The sequence below is a fragment of the Perognathus longimembris genome, chromosome 9, assembly GCF_023159225.1.
Source record: "Perognathus longimembris pacificus isolate PPM17 chromosome 9, ASM2315922v1, whole genome shotgun sequence".
In the NCBI taxonomy this organism is placed as follows: Eukaryota; Metazoa; Chordata; class Mammalia; order Rodentia; family Heteromyidae; genus Perognathus; species Perognathus longimembris.
In genome coordinates, this window is record NC_063169.1 from 754,467 (window position 1) to 773,661 (window position 19,195).

Consider the following 19,195-nt stretch of genomic DNA (forward strand, 5'->3'; position numbering starts at 1 on the left):
ATATCACATGTTCTTTCTCCTATGTGGAGTCTAGGTCTGGTGGCTCACACTTGTTATTCTAGCCAATCAGGATACTGGGACCTAACGGTCCTGGTCCTGGTTCAAAGTCAGCTGGGTAGGAAAATCCATGAGATTCTTATTTCCAATTAACCACCCAATTGTAGGAAGTGGAGTTTGGATTCAAGTGATAGAGTTCCAGCCTTGTGCAAAGAAGCTAAAGAATAGTGCCCAGGCCCTGAGTCCCAGCATGCACGAGCACGCACACACACGAATGTGAAACAGGTGCTGTTGGGTGTGTAGACCAGTGTGAGAGAGGAAGGTGGCAGGGTAGGGGGTAAAGGTGGCAAAAGCATTCTGTAGGCATGCGTGAAAACAAAATAATGGAATTTGTTAACAATTATTTTTGAAAGAGGGGAAGGGACGTGGGAAGGCTAAGAAAAGGGATCGTGAGTGAATCTCTAGTCCGGTGACCTGCGCACCTTTAATTTGAATAATGGGCTTTTGTGGCTTGTTTCTGTCTCCGTTGGAAAGCGAGTGGCGTCCTCAGCCGAGAGACAGTCGTCTGAGCTACATTTCCACAAGTCATTCAGGAAAGACGGCAGGGGGGCAGGAGGGGCTCCCCGCACACACGCAGGACTCACTGGCACGTGTACAACTCTCAGACGCAGCCCCAAGCCATTGGTTCATCAAGAGCCTCTCTCAAGTCTCTCCGCGCTCCCGACGGGGAGCCCCAAAGCCCCACTCGAAACGTGCCGCAGCCCCAGGAGAGCCAGCGAGTCCCCCACACAATCCTGTCCACACTGCCACCTCCGGGCCATCAGTTTCACCTTTCAAAAAGGACGTTCTTGGAGTTTACACCGATCATTTTCACATGGATGGTATACATTTTTCCTTTATTTGAAAATTATTAATTCAAAATATTGTAAAGCAGGTATCGATTTTCATAAGCCAAACCATTTAAAATCAAGTTCAATTCAATCCAAAACATGCAAGAAAAGAATAAAATTATTCCCTCTAGAAAACTTGATACTGCTGAGAGTGAATTAAATAAAATTCCAGGGTTATTTTTCTATTTTTATCTCTTAGTCACTCTAATGTGAATGGCCCTAAGATTTCAGAAACATCCATGCAGAACTAATAATACGAAACTAATTCAGGATACAAGGAAACTGCATAATCACCACCACCTCCTGCCTCCCCACCCAGCCCAAAGCATCAATCACCAGCAAAACCCAGCCTAGTCCCCCTGGAGCAGATCTGCTGCATTCTCAAGTGCAGGGAGACTGTTCTGTGACCAGAGAAGCCAAGCCAGGCCCCCCTACCTGCCCCCCACCCCATCTCTCTCTCGTAAGCAGGTACCAGCCATCTCTTAAAACCAGAAAGTACAAGCAAATAACACTCATCTAATCTTGTCTTTGCTTTTGATATTCATACTATTTGAAGGCATCAAAAAAAAATTCTCATGAAAAAGAAGACAACCTACAAAGGCTGAAGTGGCTAAGTAGAATGTGATTCTCTGAGAAACGTCCAGTCTCTAAAACTTGCTACCCCATAGGCACACATACTACGTACATAGGCACTAGCCACAGGCAGCCACCACCTACTTGAAGTGTGGCCAGTCCAAACAAACTGTATGATTTGTACAAAATATGTGCCAAATTTAACTAAGATGGTAAAATATTAGTAATGTTCATGTTAATTATATGTTGAAGTGGCAATATAACAGACATATTGAATTTAATACAGTAAAAAAACATTTCCCTTATTTTCTTCAACGTAGCCACTAACAATGTAAATTACACACAAGATTATATTTGTGTCTTTCATTGTATTTCTTTGGGACAGCTATTTAGATATTCTAATGTGCAGTACAGCATGTAGAGAAGTCCACTACACTAGTTGACTCAGAAATGGCAAAAAAAAAAAAACCCAAAACCAAACTATATTATACCGCATAAGACAATTTTCAAATGTATTTCCTACTGGATATCTTGAAACCTCCACAGCAATGAGAGGTATAACTGGGAAGGATTTTGCAGGAGAAACTCTTAAAGCAAGAACTCAAGCTGACTCTGGTTCCGTTTGTTCTCTGGTTCATGCATGTAATTCTTAAGTTACAGGAAAATCCACTAAACACGGAGGCCATGCACTAACCAAACAAGCCACAGTGTGATCCGAACAATGGAAGGAGGAGGTGGCAAGATCTCCCTCAGGACTGAGCCTCTCCTCTCCACTGCCTCTCTTCTCCCTCACTTCCTCCTCCTTCCCTTTCCTTCTCCTTCTCACTTGCCAGTTGCTGGGTACTTCCTACCACAGCTCCTCCCCAAAACAACTGGCATCTCTGGCACATTTGGTTTTTCTTTCTCTTCTGTTGTTCGTTTTGCTGTGTATTTCCTTTAAAAAGTTATATCAAATGTTCATGAAGTGGACTTGTATTATGTTTTAATGACTCAGTATAGTTCTTACTTCTTTATAAACAAAAGATGCAAGAAGGATTCTTTTTTTTTTTTTAAGCATTCAAGAAAATGGAAGTGCTTTTTTGCTTCTCCAAGATTCTTGATTGGGTTGTTGGTCTCGTTTTGTCTTTCAGAGTTAGAGGCCTTCCCCTTGGGCCCTTCCCTGGTCTAGGCCATGAGATTCAAACAGAGCAACATTCATCCAGTCACTCAGAGAGGCACCTAAGCTGCCCTGGATCCTGAGTTCTGACAGCAACTGAGGGGCCTGTCTGTGGTCCTGGACCTACACACGTCCTTCAGATCCTCTTATACCCACGGACCTACCAAACAGTGTGTTTGTTTTCTTAAATAAAAGGTAATGAAGAAAATGTTTAATTGTTGCCTTTAACGTCTGAAAAAAAGGAAGAGCCGAAGAACGAGAAGGCATGACTAATGAAAAGCACGTTTCCAAGTGGTTTTAACAGAACCCCTTTCAGTGGTTCTGACATTTTACTAAGGGTTTCTTGGAATGCATTTCCAAAAATAGTTCAGTAGAGAGTCATTTCTGGCAAAAAACGAAAGAAAAACAACCATGTCCATTCAACTCACATGTAATTGTCCACACATATAAACAAGAAAAACAGTTTTATATTCGGCTAAAAAGTGACATCGTGGTTCAATAACTTAATGTTGGCTAAGTATCAAAATATTTTTAGTTAAGGAAAAGTTATAAGCAGTACTTATTAAATCTAAGGTAGCTTCCAGGTGACCCTTCTTTTGATCACCGCTTGTATTTATAAGGAGGTAGAGTTCCAAAGCAATGATATAAGTCCATACAGCTATCAGTTAGGAATCAGATTGTTAACACATTGGACCAAAACTCAAACACTGCATCTGATTACAATCGACTCCTATTTCAATCAGGCTAACAAATCAAAACACATGCTTTTGTAGCCTCGCAGCTTTGAACTCATAGAGCTTTCAGCAAACGTGTGACATGTATTTTTGCATCTCTAATGTACAAGATATTAAGCCAAAGAAAGATCACCTCTGGACTAGAGTAGACAATACCTTTGTTCAGAAATTGATGAAGGAATTAAAAATAATCTCATCAGAAGTTATCTAGCATAAAAATTAATGTTACCAATAGTCAAATGCATGCCAAAAGATAAATGCGCAAAGAACGAGAGTCATTTCCAGTCCTACCTTATTATGTGTCTGAGTCTGTCCAACCAGTATGAGGATGTTAGATGAGATGATAGACAGGCAGAAGTTAATCAGAATTATGGACCTCTCAGAGCGTATATACCTAGCCAGAAAGAGGAAGAGAGTCTCATTTCAGTTGAAAAACTCTGCGCTGTGTAACTGGTGGAGGTTATCTGAACAAGAGTTTACAGGAGTAAGACTAGGGAAAATTCCGTTTTCATAAATATATTTCTTAGGTACCCAGTTTTCTAGTGCATGACAAGAGGTTTTTAAGCTAAATTGTACGTAGCAATTAGACTAGATTGTAATATGGCATTTCATTTCTGACAGAGCCTATTAAACACCTGATCATGATAAGTTCTTTTTATTAGAAATATAACACTTTTTGGAAATATATCAATGAGTGTGATTATATACATGCATATATATATGCACACACATATAAATTCATGTATAAATGAGATTTACGATTATCATATGCATTGACCAATAGAACTCTGAGAACCAGAAAGTAAAACTCCACACAGATTCTGAGGTCTCACACTTTTGTGCATGAGGAGAATGTCATTACTTTTGTGGTACTGTAAACATTATAAACTACTCAAGAATTTTCATGAGGCCAGGAAATGACTGAAAACCTGTTAACACAAAGAGAAACTCAGAAACACACACACACACACACACACACACACACACAGAGAGAGAGAGAGAGAGAGAGAGAGAGAGAGAGAGAGAGAGAGAGAGAAGTTGACACCTTGTTGGCGTCCTCCACATTTTACTCTAATGAACAAGTACCTCAGCACTCTACTGTACAATTTTCAAGTGCACCAGGGCAAGCTGTACATTGATAGAGAAAACTTCAGAATCCAACACTCTACCAGCTGTTTACCCTGGCAGAGTGATGCTTGAGTCCCCTTGTAGTAAATCACTAAGTGACAGTAACTAAAAGAAAACCTTGTACTTGCTGTGTTCAGCCGTTCAGTTTGTATTAGAACACTGAATCACATCCCACCACAGATGTGGGCTTCCTGGATAATGCTGGATGGTCGAGTCAAGGGTCTGGAGTTACTTTTGGAAAAATCAGTGAATCAAAGCTTCTCTCTCTCTCTCTCTCTCTCTCTCTCTCTCTCTCTCTCTCTCTCTCTCCATCTTTTTCTCCCATTCTTTCTCTATTCCATGCTGTCATTGAAAAGTATCTAGGCAGAAGTTTTCCATTCCATCAGAAAGTCCAGAGATGAAAGCACTCTCCCCCCCAAAAAAAGAGATTTTTTAAAACATATATGATGTCAAAATACTGAAAAGATTTAATTTAATTTATTTATTTACTTTATTTATTTTTTTTTTTGGCCAGTCCTGGGCCTTGGACTCAGGGCCTGAGCACCATCCCTGGCTTCTTTTTGCTCAAGGCTAGCACTCTGCCACTTGAGCCACAGCGCCACTTCTGGCCATTTTCTGTATATGTGGTGCTGGGGAATCGAACCCAGGGCCTCATGTATACAAGGCAAGCACTCTTGCCACTAGGCCATATCCCCAGCCCCTGAAAAGATTTTATAAATATAAAATAAAATTTTCTCTCTTCACAAAAGAAACCCAAGGAGGACTAGCTTTGGCCAGCTCTCGGGTCAGTGTGACCCTACCAAACACTGCCCGGGAATGCCAGACTTCTGAGACACTCCTGTGCAAATGAGCCAAAATGTGCGCACACAGCACTGGGGTCTTGGGTTCTTTGGTATAAGACATGGAAACTCTTAATAACTTGGACATTTTAAACATCATTGATAATTCCTGCCCCCCAAAGAGGAAAATCTCATAATAAAGAACAATTATTTTTTAATATTAAAAATTAATAACTCATTTAGAAATTCTTAACTGAATTTAACATTATTAAATAAGACACAGACTGGCAGATTGTTCAGATAGGAACATCAACTTTTGGAAAATTAATAATGAAAACATTCGGAATAAAATCAATTATCCATGTACTAAAATAATACCTGCATTGTTAGACCACTTTAAATAATCAACATGGATATAAAATGCTTAACATTTAATATGTAAGATATATTGGAAAGTTTGGACCTAACAGTTATACCTTCATTACCAATATATGAGTAGCCTAGACATTATAAACCTCAGAGACCTAAGTATAAAGAAATCACTTGGAAAACTATTGTATTTTCACATGCTCTAGAAAGGATGCTATTCCAAATAATGTAGAACCACAAAACAATCTAATAGTTTTCATCAGTTTTGTGTGCTCTGTGGCTTCTTTTTAACAAATCTGTGAAATCTAATTTACTGTAAACAACCAAGAGAGCTTGCCTAGCTCAGTGTCAACTGTCAGTGCTGTAATGCAGAATTTGAGAATTTAGGACTGGAGGCCATGTTTCTATGAGGGAGAGACTAATTGTACTCTTAGACTCAATGGCCACTGAGATTAACAGAAGCCAAAGACATACCCCACGCCTACAGGTAAAAGCAACTTGTTGAAGGCTACCGTTCTGTCATGTGAGCTCGGAATACAAGTGTGTGTGAATGCTGTGTGTTTATTTACGTTTACCATAAACAAATACATAGGGAAGAGTAAGACCACAGCAACTGTGTTACAGGTTTTGGAAAAACCTGTGAGGTCATCACATTCCAGGTGTTCCATGAGCAGCTGTGCACGAGGTCCACCTCAGTCACCTACCTCCATAACGCTGCGTAGACCACGGCCAGGGTGATCAGGGCCAAGCAGGAAAGGCCACTGCCCACTATGAGGGTCACTGAGGGTGTGCCAGAGGATTCCATGATCTGTGAATTAAACAGAACAAAAAAGGAAGAACACCATGTTTTGAATTGAATTTAAATGACTTTTAGGTCTCATTCGAAATGGCCTCAGTAGTTGTTATAAGTGAGCAGATACTAATCCATGGACAAACCCATTCACCATCCTGGAGCTCTCTCCTCTCACGCCCCCTTCTGAGTCTACAGCCCTTGGTTTATGATTCACGGCTTGGGGAGAGCTCTCTAAAATAAACACTCCAACTTGGTCAGCATTCCTCTGCTTTTCTTTTAGCTGAAATCCAAAGCAACATTTATTTCTCTTCAGCTAAGTAAAGATGTTTCACAATTTGATTCTTGGCAAAAATTTATCTTGATGTGTTCATTTAACAAGGCATATATTATCCAAACCTTGTATGTGGATGTTAAAAAATTCTCAAACTTTCTGACTTTTGACAAGTTTGTTCTAAGCCCAACATTCTCACAATACATTTTGCTTACTTGGCCTCAAAAGATTCTGTAGGAAATACAATGGCATAAATTAAGACTTTCATATTTAATTTATTATTTGTGGAGGTAACTTCCACAATGCCAATATCAGTCTCTCAAAACATGACCTTGAAAACTAAGTCTAACATCTTTAAAAGCACTTAAACCAACCCCAAAGTTCCTTTTCTTAGACACTCACATGACATGTACTAGTGAAATTTGTGTTTTTCCAGTTCTTATACTGGAATTTTGAAGGGATAGGCTTTAAGATTAAATATGTCCTAAAAGGCTTAGATAGGGATATCAAAATAGGTATTTTGCCATCAAAACAAGAAAGAATAAGGAGCTCGTTTGGGCCAAATGGAGGCAGAAAGTCACATTTGTGGGAAAAATCCTCTCTTCAGCATTTCAGTTCTTGTAATATTTTCTCACAATGCATGTGGCAAACCATCATCTCTTTGAGACAGCTGTCTCTTGCAGAAACTCCTGCTGCAAAACCTACATACTCCAGACAGCCGTGCTTCCATGCAAACTTCAATTGATTTAAAAATATGCCTCTGTCTCCAAGGATACCCAGTGCGGAGAGCCAGCGCGGACGCGCGGGCCGGGTCCGGGGTCCTCCTTCCGCACTGACACTGTTCTCCCCATTCCCCCAGCAGCCTTCCCGGCTGGAAATCGAGGTGAAGCTGGCCAGTATTTTGTATCCGAAACTTCGCAGCCTTTCGGTAACGTGACGGGAGCACGTCTGAACACCCAGACTGCAGAAATGCCAAGTTGGAAGGCGTAGAATCGAGGGGGATTGGGGGGGAGGGGGAGTGGAACACGTACCCCCCCCCCCGCCCACCACCCCGGAGCTCCGGCCGCCGCGGAGGCGCGGGGCCCGCGGCGAGGCCGCCCCGCAAGCCCTGCCCATCGCCCCCGGGCCGGGCCGGGCCGGGCCGGTGCGAGCCCGGCTTCCCTTTGTTACTCACTATTTCTCTAGGTTGCTGAGCCAAAATGGCGAAGGTGGAGAGACGATCACACAAGCATTTCGTGTGGGATGCATCCGTGAGCACGGTTCTGCATCCCCGCGTGGACCACGCTCCCGGCGAGTGGTTCCTGCGAGAGGGGCGAGAGGGGCGAGGGGGGCGGGCGGTGAGCGCGCCGGGCGGCCGGGCCCGGCCCGAGGGGGACGCGGCTCGGCCCCGGCGCCCGCGGCCCTGCCCGCCCGGGGGGATCCGCGGCTCGGGGCGCGGGGCGCGATCGGGAAGCCGCGCGGGCCCGGCGGAGCCGGCGCGGCGGCGCGGGGCGCGGCGGGGCCGGGCGCGGCGGGGCGGGGGAGCTGTCCAGCGCCCGCGGTGCTGAAGCCGGGGCGCGCGGGGCCTGGGCCCCCGGCCGGCTCCCCGGCCCCCCGCGGGCGCTCGCGGCGCGGGCCGGCTCGGCGCCCCGCGCCCCGGCCGGCCCCGCACCCGGCTCCCTCCCCGCCTGGAAGGTTACCGGGGCTCGGAGGCCCGGGCGGCTCCGCGCCCGCCGGGATCCGCCGCGGTGGGGTTTTCGCCGGGACACGGGGGGCCGCGGCGGCCTCCGCTGGCGCCCGGCCTCACGGCTGAGCCCGCGCCGGGGGAGGGTGGGTCCCCGCGCCGCGCCGCGCCCCGCGCAGCCCCGGCATCGCCGCCCCGCGGCCTCCCCGGGCCGAGCTCACGCGAACCCCGGCAGCGAGCGCGTCCGGAACAAAGCGCCCGGGCCCAGCGCGGCGGGACCGGCCGGGCGGCGGGCCTGGCGCGGCCTCCCCGGCGCAGCCATGCAAAATGCTAGAACATACGGCGCCGCTGCCACCCCAGCGGAACAATAAAAATGGTATCCGCCAAGGTCTCTTTTGGAGGAGGGGGGACCTGCCACCCCCGGCCGAACTACTCCACAGGAGGGGAGGAGGCGAGAAGAGCGGCGGGCCGCGACCAATCGGCGCCGCGCTCCTCACACGTGCTCGGGGTGGACCGCACCAACTGCCGCCTCCCTCCCCGCAGGCGTGGAAACTCTCCAGCCGGCCAACCTGCGCGAGGGGCGCGCGGGGGGCGCGCGGGGGGGCGCTGCGGGGGATTGCGGGGGGCGCTCGGGGGGTGACTGCGGGGGCGCGCGGGAGACACGTGGGGGCGCGCGGGGGGATTGCGGGGGGCGCGCGGGGGGTGCGCGGGGGACACGTGGGGGTGCGGGGGGGCGCTGGGGGGGATTGCGGGGGGCGCACGGGGGACACGTGGGGGCTTGGGGGCCACTGGGGGGGATTGCAGGGGGCGCGTAGGGGCGCGCGGGGGGCGCGTGGGGGACACGTGGGGGTGCGGGGGGGGCGCTGGGGGGGATTGCGGGGGGCGCACGGGGGACACGTGGGGGCTTGGGGGCCACTGGGGGGGATTGCAGGGGGCGCGTAGGGGCGCGTGGGGGGCGCGCGGGGGACACGTGGGGGCGCGCGGGGTGGGAGTGGGGGGGCGCACGGGGGGCGCACGTGGGCACACGGGGGAACACGTGGGGGCGCGCGGGGTGGGTGCGGGGGGCGCACAGGGGACACGTGGGGGCGCGCTATGGGCTCGGGGAGCGCGTGGGGATGCGCGGGGTGGGTGCGGGGGGCTCGCGGGGGACGCGGGATGGGATTGGGGGCGCACGGGGTCCGCGCAGGGGCACACGGGGAGCGCGTGGGGGCGCGCGGGGTGGTGAGGGGGCGCACAGGGGACACGTGGGGGCGCGCGATGGGCTCGGGGAGCGCGTGGGGACGCGCGGGGTGGGTGCGGAGGGCTCGCAGGCGACGCGGGGTGGGACTGGGGAGCGCACGGGGAGCGCGTGGGGGCGCGCGGGGTGGGTGCGGGGGGGCTCGCGGGGGACGCGGGATGGGATTGGGGGCGCACGGGGGGCCGCGCGGGGGCACACGGGGAGCGCGTGGGGGCGCGCGGGGGTGGGTGCGGGGGGCTCGCGGGGGACGCGGGGTGGGGTTGGGGGCGCACGGGGAGCGCGTGGGGGCGCGCGGGGTGGGTGCGGGGGGCGCGCGGGGGACGCGGAGTGGGAGGGGGGCGCGGGGGCACACGGGGAGCGGGTGGGGTGGGCGCCGGGCGCCCCCACGCGCCGCCTCCCTCCGCTCAGGAGGACTCCAGGGCTCCAGGCGGAAAGCACCCCTTTGTTAGGACAGTTCCCAGGTTGCCTTCCAGGGCTCTGAGTGCCGGAGCTGCGGGGATCGAGCTCCGGCGAGGGGCTTCTCCGTGGCGCGCGGGGTGAGCCTCGGCTTTAGCTCACGGAGCGCCTCTATGCCACCCTGTGCCCGTGCCGGGGCTTGAGCGCGGCTGCTCTGCACTCAAGGTGGGTGCTCTTCCACTTGGAGCCACACACAGCTCCACTTCTGGCCTTTGGCTGCGAATAGGAGTCCCCGGGACTGTCCTGCCTGGGCTGTCCTGCCTGGGCTGGCTTTGAACTGTGATCCTCAGACCTAAGTTTCCTGAATAGCTAGGATTACAGGCTTGAACCCCCAGCGTCCAGCAAATGATAACATTGGTCATATTGATGATTATCCATCCAGGATAATGAACACTATCACCATTTGGTAGCGATTACTGATATTTTTAAACACTTGTGATTAGCTGCTATCAAAGTTTGTAACTCAGTACACTCTTAGTTGTAATTTATTTTTAAAAGAAAGCACTATATTTGGACAGTTACATAAAATTATACCTAATTTTACATAAATACTTGTAAGTCGTAACCACATCAAAATTGCTTAAGCTCCTTTTCTTTCTCTTAATACCAGGTAATCATAACCTATCTGCCTACCTATCACCTTTCTCTTTCTTTTCCTCTTTTGTGCCAGTACTGGGGCTAGAACTCAGGGCCTGGGAGCTGTTCCTAACCTTTGTTACTAAAAGCTAGTGCCCTATCACTTGAGACACATCTCCATTTTCAGCTCTGTACTGGTTAGCTGGAGATAAGAGTCTCATGCATTTACCTGCCTGGGCTGGCTTCAAAGTAGGATTCTCAGAGGGCAGCCGCCTGAATATCTTGGATTACAGCAGTGAGCCACCAGTGCCCGGCTCTTTTCGAAGCTGACATCAGTGACGCCATTAAATGCAGGGCATTCCACTGCAGTTCCGCTTCACCATTACAGGACTCACATTCACCCCATGCTTTCATGTTCTCCTGACAAACGGCTAAGGCCAAACATTTATCTCAGATGATCAGAGGCCAGGGCAGGAACATGCACAGAAGAGACCCTGACAGGCTTCCAAGTACAGCATCCACCTTATCCCTTCTGCCTGGCATTCACCAACCCCGTGCACTGTCTGTAACTGCAGGATGGAATCCAGGACTTGCGCTTTCCAAGTCTGCAGTTACGCCCCCTAAACCAACTCAAGATCTTAACAACAACAACAAAAAAGCACTGTAAATATACCCCACAGAAAAGTTACTGTGGTTGGCACTAAGCTTTTGATATGAAGTCTGTACTCAGTGTAATGTTGCTGAGTCTAAAGATCATGCACATCTCTTTTACGTGATAGCTTTAGAGAAGAAGGTCCTCTTGCTCTGCAGTTCTGCCCCAGACAAAACCAGGAGGCTAGCCTCTGTGAGCTCGCACTATGCCTCCTTCCCGCCTCTCCCCAGCCTAGTCCGGCCCTAGTGGCTCTCCCGTGTAATCCTAGCTACTCAGGAGGCTGAGATCTGAGGACCAGGGTGACGACCGAAGCTTTGCACGGGTTAACTTTAATAGTTGAAGAAGTATGATGTCATTTTGAGGCTACAGTTTATGCTGTTTCACACAAGTCTCTTGATACCTCGTGATGACATGGAGCTCTCGTGAATTTGTGTTTCAATCACTAGCATGAATAACGCTGCTGTCACAACCCCTGGAGTACACGCGGCCCGTGCCGTGCTTCCCACTTCTCACCGCCCACCCCACGGAGTGGGGCACTGGACTGTTCCAGCAGTCGCATTACTCTTCCCGCGTCAGGGTTCTGAGTGCTGCAATAAATAGTGTATCTGTAAATTGTTCTTACTAGTAAGTCTAGGGTGCTGACAACAAGGCAAACAGATGCAATGAAATATGTATGAAAATTAAAGATATAACAAGAATAATAGACGGAAGTGTCAGAAGCAGACAGAACGATTGTGTAGGAACATGCATTATGCTAAAAGTCAAATCTTTCTGTTCATAATGTCTTTCTGGGCATTACACATGGTCCTTTTTCCAAAATAAGTTTCACACAGCTGGGCCTGTAAGAGTTCCATACGTTCAGAACATTCTTTGTGGGTTATTAGCAGTCATCTGACCATCTCCCGCTCACAATCAAAGGAGGAATGTAGTAGAGCTTTTCTACCCCAAGCTTCCAAAAGTGTATATCACAAATAGTCTGTAAAAATGTAGAGCATAAGATCTGGTAATTTCCAGTTGACTCTTTTATTTGAAGTCTTTACCCAATTTTCTAGTCAGTTGTGTGGTTTCTTTTTTGTCTGTGTATTGGTTGTTCTTATTTCTTGTAGCTTTAAATAATATGGCATTAATCTATATCCTCTAGCTGGCATTTAAACTTAAACAATACAACTAAATTGAAGTTATTTGCTTACTCTGATAAAAGCTGTTTAATAAAAAGAAACTTATAGCAAATATAGTAACACATTTCAAAACCATTCCAAGAAACCATACTTTTAATCTTTTGGAAAATCAATACATGTAGATACATCACTTCAATCATGCTTTTTATAAAACTGGCTACCTTTCTCTGTAATTAATAATAAGTAAGTTATTTACTATGAGTTGTAAACTTTGAGACTCACATTAACTCTTACTAGATTGATTCCACTTATTCAAATTTCAGTTACAGTTTCCTATTACACTTCCTCACATATGTTCTAAATGTAAACAATACTTCCTAATTATAGCAATGGTTAATTTGTAGGAATTTAGTGAATCTATACTTTTTTTTTTTTTTTTGGTCAGTCCTGGAACTTGCAGGGCCTGAGCACTGTCCCTGGCTTCATTTTGCTCAAGGCTAGCACTCTGCCACTTGAGCCACAGCACCACTTCTGGCTTTTTCTGTTAATGTGGTGCTGAGGAATCGAACCCAGGGCTTCATGCCTGGTAGGTAAGCACTCTACCACGAAGCCACATTCCCAGCCCCGAATCTATATTATTTTAAAGCATATAATACATCCAAGTAATGGTGTATATCTGGTTCTTGTAAATTACAGAAATTTGGGAAGTACAGATGAGGAAATAGTCCCACTTTTGAGAAGAACGTCTTTGAGTGAAATCTGCACTTCAAATCCTAACCACATTGCTACACATAGCAATGACTACTCTGTTAGAAGAAATCAATCACAGAATTAGACAATTTTGCGGGATGTAGCTTCAGATCTGGGCATTGGTTTTGGATATTTGCTATACATTACAATTACCAAGGGAGCTTTAAAAATTAACCTGGGGTGGGTCTTGACCAGGACTGCCCTGCTGTCTAGTGTTCTCTGGGCGGCTGGACACGTGGCCAGGGTTCAGAACTGCGGGTCTGTCCCCACCAAGCCTCACGGGAAAGGACAGTGCCGTGCAGCCAGCTCTGGAGACCCGCGGCAAGCCAGAGTGAGAAGCACAGCTAGGTTTCTCATTCCCAAACCTGGGGTGTCTTTCAATGCTCATTTTCACTGTTTTGAAACGATATGAGCATGCGCTACGAAGTTCAGACCTAAGGATGTAAACAGCAGCTGAAGTCGGTTCTTATTAGGAAGGTGCGAAGCCACGTCACCGGCGAGGACGGGACTCAGAAGTCCCAGCATGCCTCTCTCCCATCCACCGTGCTGGGCGTGGAGTCCAGCGACCCCCTCCCCCCACCAGTGGCTGTGCCTGGAGGAGCGCTGTCCCTCCCCCATCCCCACGCGCCCCTGCCAATCGATTCCTCTTTCTACCGACACCGCAGCACTAGCGGATGAGTCCATCTCACGTCTCACACAAGGAACATTCTCCATGCCACACAGGGACTCTGAGCTTTTGGGAACTGTGTCTTCTTGACAAATATCCACATAACTGGACATTTTTCCTTTTGCATTTCAATGGCAGGCCTTTTCATCTTGGTTCTAATTCACTTCCTCTCTCTCGGCCTGAAGCACAGAATCCAAAGTGTCAACGCTCTAAATAGGTGCATCTATTTGCTCTTTGTGTCCAAACCTCGTTTGATGATGAACTCTGAAAGACAGCACGTCCGTCCCTCTGCTAGTTCTGCTCCAGCAGTGAGGTCTGAGTCGATACGTGTTTATCAAGTGCTTTTCAACGACAGCTGAGGAACAGGTCACAGAAAATTAAACTTTAGAGAAACTGAAAACTTGGTTGGGAAGATTACAAAGAATCTAAGCATATGTTTTATGTCTTGATTCTGCAAGTCAATCTGGAAAATGCTGTCAGTTCTACCCTCCATGCCAGTCCACCCAAGGTTGACTATTTCCATTCCGGCCCCCTACTCTCCAGTTCCATTTGTCAGTTTTTCTTCTGGTCTAACTCCCCGAAAAAGACAAAGCCCGTACGATGTTCTTCTACGCATGCCCGTGTTGCTCTCTGCAGGCCCGTGCTGTTGTACACGTGCCTGAGATGTTGTATGTGTGCCAGTGTTGTTGATCCCTCGTTTTCACTTAGTGGTCTTCTGTTTCCTTCCATTCTTCATTTGTAAACGAGGATGAGCTCCTTGTTAGTCTGCCCTGATGGCTCGCTTCCGGTCTATTTCATTGGTGCAGCGCGTGCTCTTCAAAGCTGTTCCCGTTGCTTGTCCCTCTCACACGAGCGAGGCCTGCAGAGTCGGGGTCACAACAGGCACGCACGCCGGAGAAGCCCCGTCTCTGCTCTGCTGCGGGGGAGGCCCGTGGCTGGACAGGAAGGTGCCACTGGACGGTGGACATGGTGCCGGCTTCTTAGGAGGTCTAAGTGGTCTCGGTTTCCACGTGCATCAGTGATGCGCTCCCGCCATGTTCAGTCGCCAGGCCAGGCACTCGGAGGACGCCGACTGGCTCCAACCACCAGGCCATGAGCCAGGCCACGCCCAATCCCAGTCCCAGGGTGGACGCCACACGCGCAGAACTAGCCCAACGGCTGAGCCACAGAATGGCGAGCCAGTGAGGGCTGCTTTAAACCACTGGCACCGGAGAGCTTCTTCTACAACACGTGGTAAACCCTCGCACTCCCTGCACCCCGCGACCTTGCTCTACACAGACGCCTCGCGTGGACGCCTGATGTGGACACCTCACGTGGACAGCTCGCGTGGACGGCTCGCGTGGACACCTCGCGTGGACACCTCGCGTGGACACCTCACGTGGACGCCTCACGTGGACGCCTCACGTGGACACCTCGCGCGGACGGCTCGCGTGGACACCTCACGTGAACACCTCGCGTGAACACCTCGCGTGGACACCTCGCGTGGACACCTCACGTGGACACCTCACGTGGACACCTCACGTGGACGCCTCACGTGGACGCCTCACGTGGACACCTCGCGCGGACGGCTCGCGTGGACACCTCGCGTGGACGGCTCGCGTGGACGGCTCGCGTGGACACCTCGCGTGAACACCTCGCGTGGACAGCTCACGTGGACGGCTCACGTGGATGGCTCGCGTGGACACCTCGCGTGGACGACTCGCGTGGACGGCTCGCGTGGACACCTCACGTGGACACCTCGCGTGGGCGGCTCGCATGGACAGCTCGCGTGGACAGCTCGCGTGGACGCCTCACGTGGACACCTCGCGTGGGCGGCTCGCATGGACAGCTCGCGTGGACGGCTCACGTGGACGGCTCGCGTGGGCGGCTCGCATGGACAGCTCGCGTGGACGGCTCACGTGGACGGCTCGCGTGAACACCTCACGTGGACGCCTCGCGTGGGCGGCTCGCATGGACAGCTCGCGTGGACGGCTCACGTGGACGGCTCGCGTGAACACCTCGCGTGGACACCTCGCGTGGACGGCTCACGTGGACGGCTCACGTGGATGCCTCGCGTGAACACCTCACGTGGACAGCTCGCGTGGACGGCTCGCATGGACAGCTCGCGTGAACACCTCGCGTGAACACCTCACACAGACAGGCCTCCACTTTACCCTCCACACTGCACTGCTCATGTGACTAAACCCTGAACCTAGCAAGTCTATTGACACCATTTTTCTAGCAACTCATGTATCCTTAGAATTTTTTTAGTGAAAAAGGAATTAAAATGAACACGTGTAACGACGGGCCCATTCATTTTATTTTTCTGCTGGTCGCAGTCCTGAACTCAGAGCACGGGCACTGCCCTGTATGTTTTTGGCTAAGGGCTGGTCTTCTAGCACTGGCACATGGGTCCATTTCTGTCTTACTTCTCATGAACTGGAGATAAGAGTCTCATTCCCTCTCCTGACTGGGCTGTCTCTGAACCATGGTCCTCAGATGTCAGCCTTCTGATTAGCAAGGATTACAGGTAGGAACCACTTGCTCTTGGGTTGTGCATTTCCTTAGACATACTATGATTGAACAGTTAATGGGCTGTCATATAATGTGAGCATCACTTTTAAATAGACAAGGGAACAATGAACTATGTGGCTCATCTTATGGCAACATGTGCTCTGTCGCTGTCATCTGGAACCAGATCTGAAGTATCATATACAAGGGATACTTCTATATGCGCTTAAGTTCGTGTTTTGTTTGTCTTTAGATTACCAGAATGTAGGTATGATTAGGATGTGGATATGATTAAATCCATTCCATATTCCGAGTATAAAGCACTATTTGATGTGTATAGGGCTGTCTCACAAATATCTGTTGAATGTATACCCAATAGGGATAACTGGATTTTCACATCCCATTCATTCATCCATGCTCTCACTCATTTATGAATATTTTTGCCACCATCTACTACGAATGACACGGGCTCTGTGGTAGATTTTGTTGTGGACACGAGGGATTTCTGCTGTGCCGTTCAGAGCCTGAGGGTACCAGTAGAACTCAGCTTGCAGGTGCATTGCATCTGTTTTGTTGTCATGAAATGCACACTGAAACCAAGAGTACGTCACTCTTGGGGTCATTGAACATCGCTTACAAAAACAGTAGCAACAGTTTATTGTCAGTAACATCTTTTTTTTGTTTTTTTTTTTAAACAGTAGAACTAAGAGGGCGGAAGGAATATGGGAAGGAATTACATTAAGGAAGCCAGTCTACTGGGTTATAAATATGTATAAGTATTTTCACTATGATTTATTAATAATTAAAGGTTAAAATATGCTAGCTGCCATCATCAATTACTCAATAGGCAAATAGTAATAATCAGACTAATGAAAATAGCAGCTAACATTTATCGAGTGTCTACTCACTGTTAGGTGCTGTAGTGGATACATAAGATAAAAACTTAAAAAACAAACCTTAAAGTAGGATACGGGGCACATGCCTGTAGTCCCGGCTACTTGGGAGCCTATGTTGGGAGAATCATTTGAGCCCAAGAGTTCAAGACCAGCCCAGACAAGATAGTGGGACCTTGTTTAAAAGAAATGTATTTGTACATCTTTCGGTTAAATGCCAAGGTGGACATTGCTGCTGTGTTTCCTAGAGGGAGACTGAGATAAGCAGAGTAGCTGTGTCCATGAAGGACCATTAGGATGCTAGAAAGCTTAGAGTTGACAGTTGTCTGAACATCTCCATCCACCAAATATGCTCATGCAAACCCAGGCAATCTATCTTTGGTGCTATTATTTGGGGTTGACAAACCTAAATGGAGCCAAGAGATAGAGACTTTCCAAAGGACAGTCAGCTGAACAGAAAGCTCTGCCAGGAGCTGAGGCGGCAGAATTGGGAGCACATCACCCTCCTGCTCACCCTGCCCATCAACGTGGGGCACACAGGGAAGACAGCTCGGCCAAAATAGTGAAGTACAAGAAGGCATCCGGAAGGAAGGAGCATGGAGGACTGGAGTTCTACCGGAAGATGATGGGGAGGGCCTCATGCCCATGTGACTGGCCAAAAGCCAACATGAGAGTGAGAAGATGTAGCTGGAGAACAGTCCTTGAGAAAACTGAGAGGGAGTCGGCCTTCTAGAGCACCACCAGGGGCTAAACACTGGGGAGCTCACAGGAGGTGGAATGGCCCAGAGGGAGGCCCTTCAACTGGATCCAGAGTGGCGAGATGTTTTCATGAAAACCGAGAGCCTGAGACCTCCAAGTGTGCACGGAAAAGTCTGCCAGTCTCTCATCGCCAGCAAAAAAGCCAGAGGTGGAGCTGTGGCTCCAGTGGTAAAGCACCAGCTTTGAGCAGAAAAGCTAAAGGACAGTACTCAGGCCCTGAGTTCAAGCCCGAGAACTAGCACCAAAAAGAAAAAAGAAAGGAAGGAAAAAAAAGAGAAAGGAAGGAGGGGGGGAGGGAGAGAAGGAGGGAGCAAAGGAAGGAAAGAAGGGCAGAAGGAAGGTAGGTCTTTTGAGAAGGAGAAAGGCATGATTGCTTTCAATAGGCTAGAAGAATATTCAGTACAAAGTTTCATTTATACCACTCAAAAACTTTGGTTCTCATAAATTTCAAAATATTTAAACCCTTAAACAAAACAAAAATCATTGGGAAGAAAAAGGAGAGGCAATGTAAAATATGGGTATATGGAAATAAGATTTTAAATGGATTTGGAGACATTAGTTACTAGATATGACATGCTTAATAAAACAACAAAATATATTTAACCTCTGTTTATAACTAGATTGTTCTTTAGTATTGTCAGGGGCAGGTCCTAAATTATTATCATTTTTATCTATTGTTTTTCCCCAAAGACTTTAAATTATCTTTAACACTGGATGTCAATTACCCCCCAAATCACAAGGTAATTCATTCTAGTTAGATTTTTTCCCCTTTTATCTGGCTGTTAACCAATTTTTACTCTGGTATAATGTGCAACAGCTGAGACGCATGAGCCCAGAAAGCAGAATTATTGAAAAAACACTGAGCAAATGTAAGCATGTCACTTTCCACACTACCTGCCAGTCCTGGGATATGTCTAGACCCTTGTAAAGTTGCTAACACAGTGCATACGAGGCCTTGCTAATGTCACATCAACTTGCTCATCTTCTGCTTCTAATGGCTAAGGCTCAAGTCGATTTTTATAGAGGATCAATCTCAAGTGTATACATACAGAAAAATATAGAGAGAAAAGTGACTGGAAATATATTTAAAAATAACTAATTGTATAAATGTAATTGAAAATAATAATGTCTTGGGTACTGAGTTAAAGATATGGTTTTAGTCATTCCTTTATAAGTTTTTATATTTTTCTAGTTATCCCAAGTAACTATATTACCTTTAGGACCAGAAAAGATTTATTTTTGAG

General features: G+C 48.4%; 1 protein-coding gene across 1 annotated transcript in view; it reads right to left on the reverse strand.

Annotated features, from left to right (window-relative positions):
• LOC125357773 (adhesion G protein-coupled receptor B3-like) overlaps window positions 1-19,195 on the reverse strand; it is a 214,934-nt gene that overhangs the window by 100,412 nt on the left and 95,327 nt on the right. Inside the window, exons 3-5 of the mRNA XM_048354692.1 lie at window positions 7,865-7,991; window positions 6,331-6,434; window positions 3,642-3,744 (exon numbers count right to left, since the gene is read on the reverse strand). Of these exons, the coding sequence (XP_048210649.1) occupies window positions 3,642-3,744; window positions 6,331-6,431 (204 nt within the window). The 5' untranslated portion in view covers window positions 6,432-6,434; window positions 7,865-7,991. The remainder of the gene's footprint in view (window positions 1-3,641; window positions 3,745-6,330; window positions 6,435-7,864; window positions 7,992-19,195) is intronic.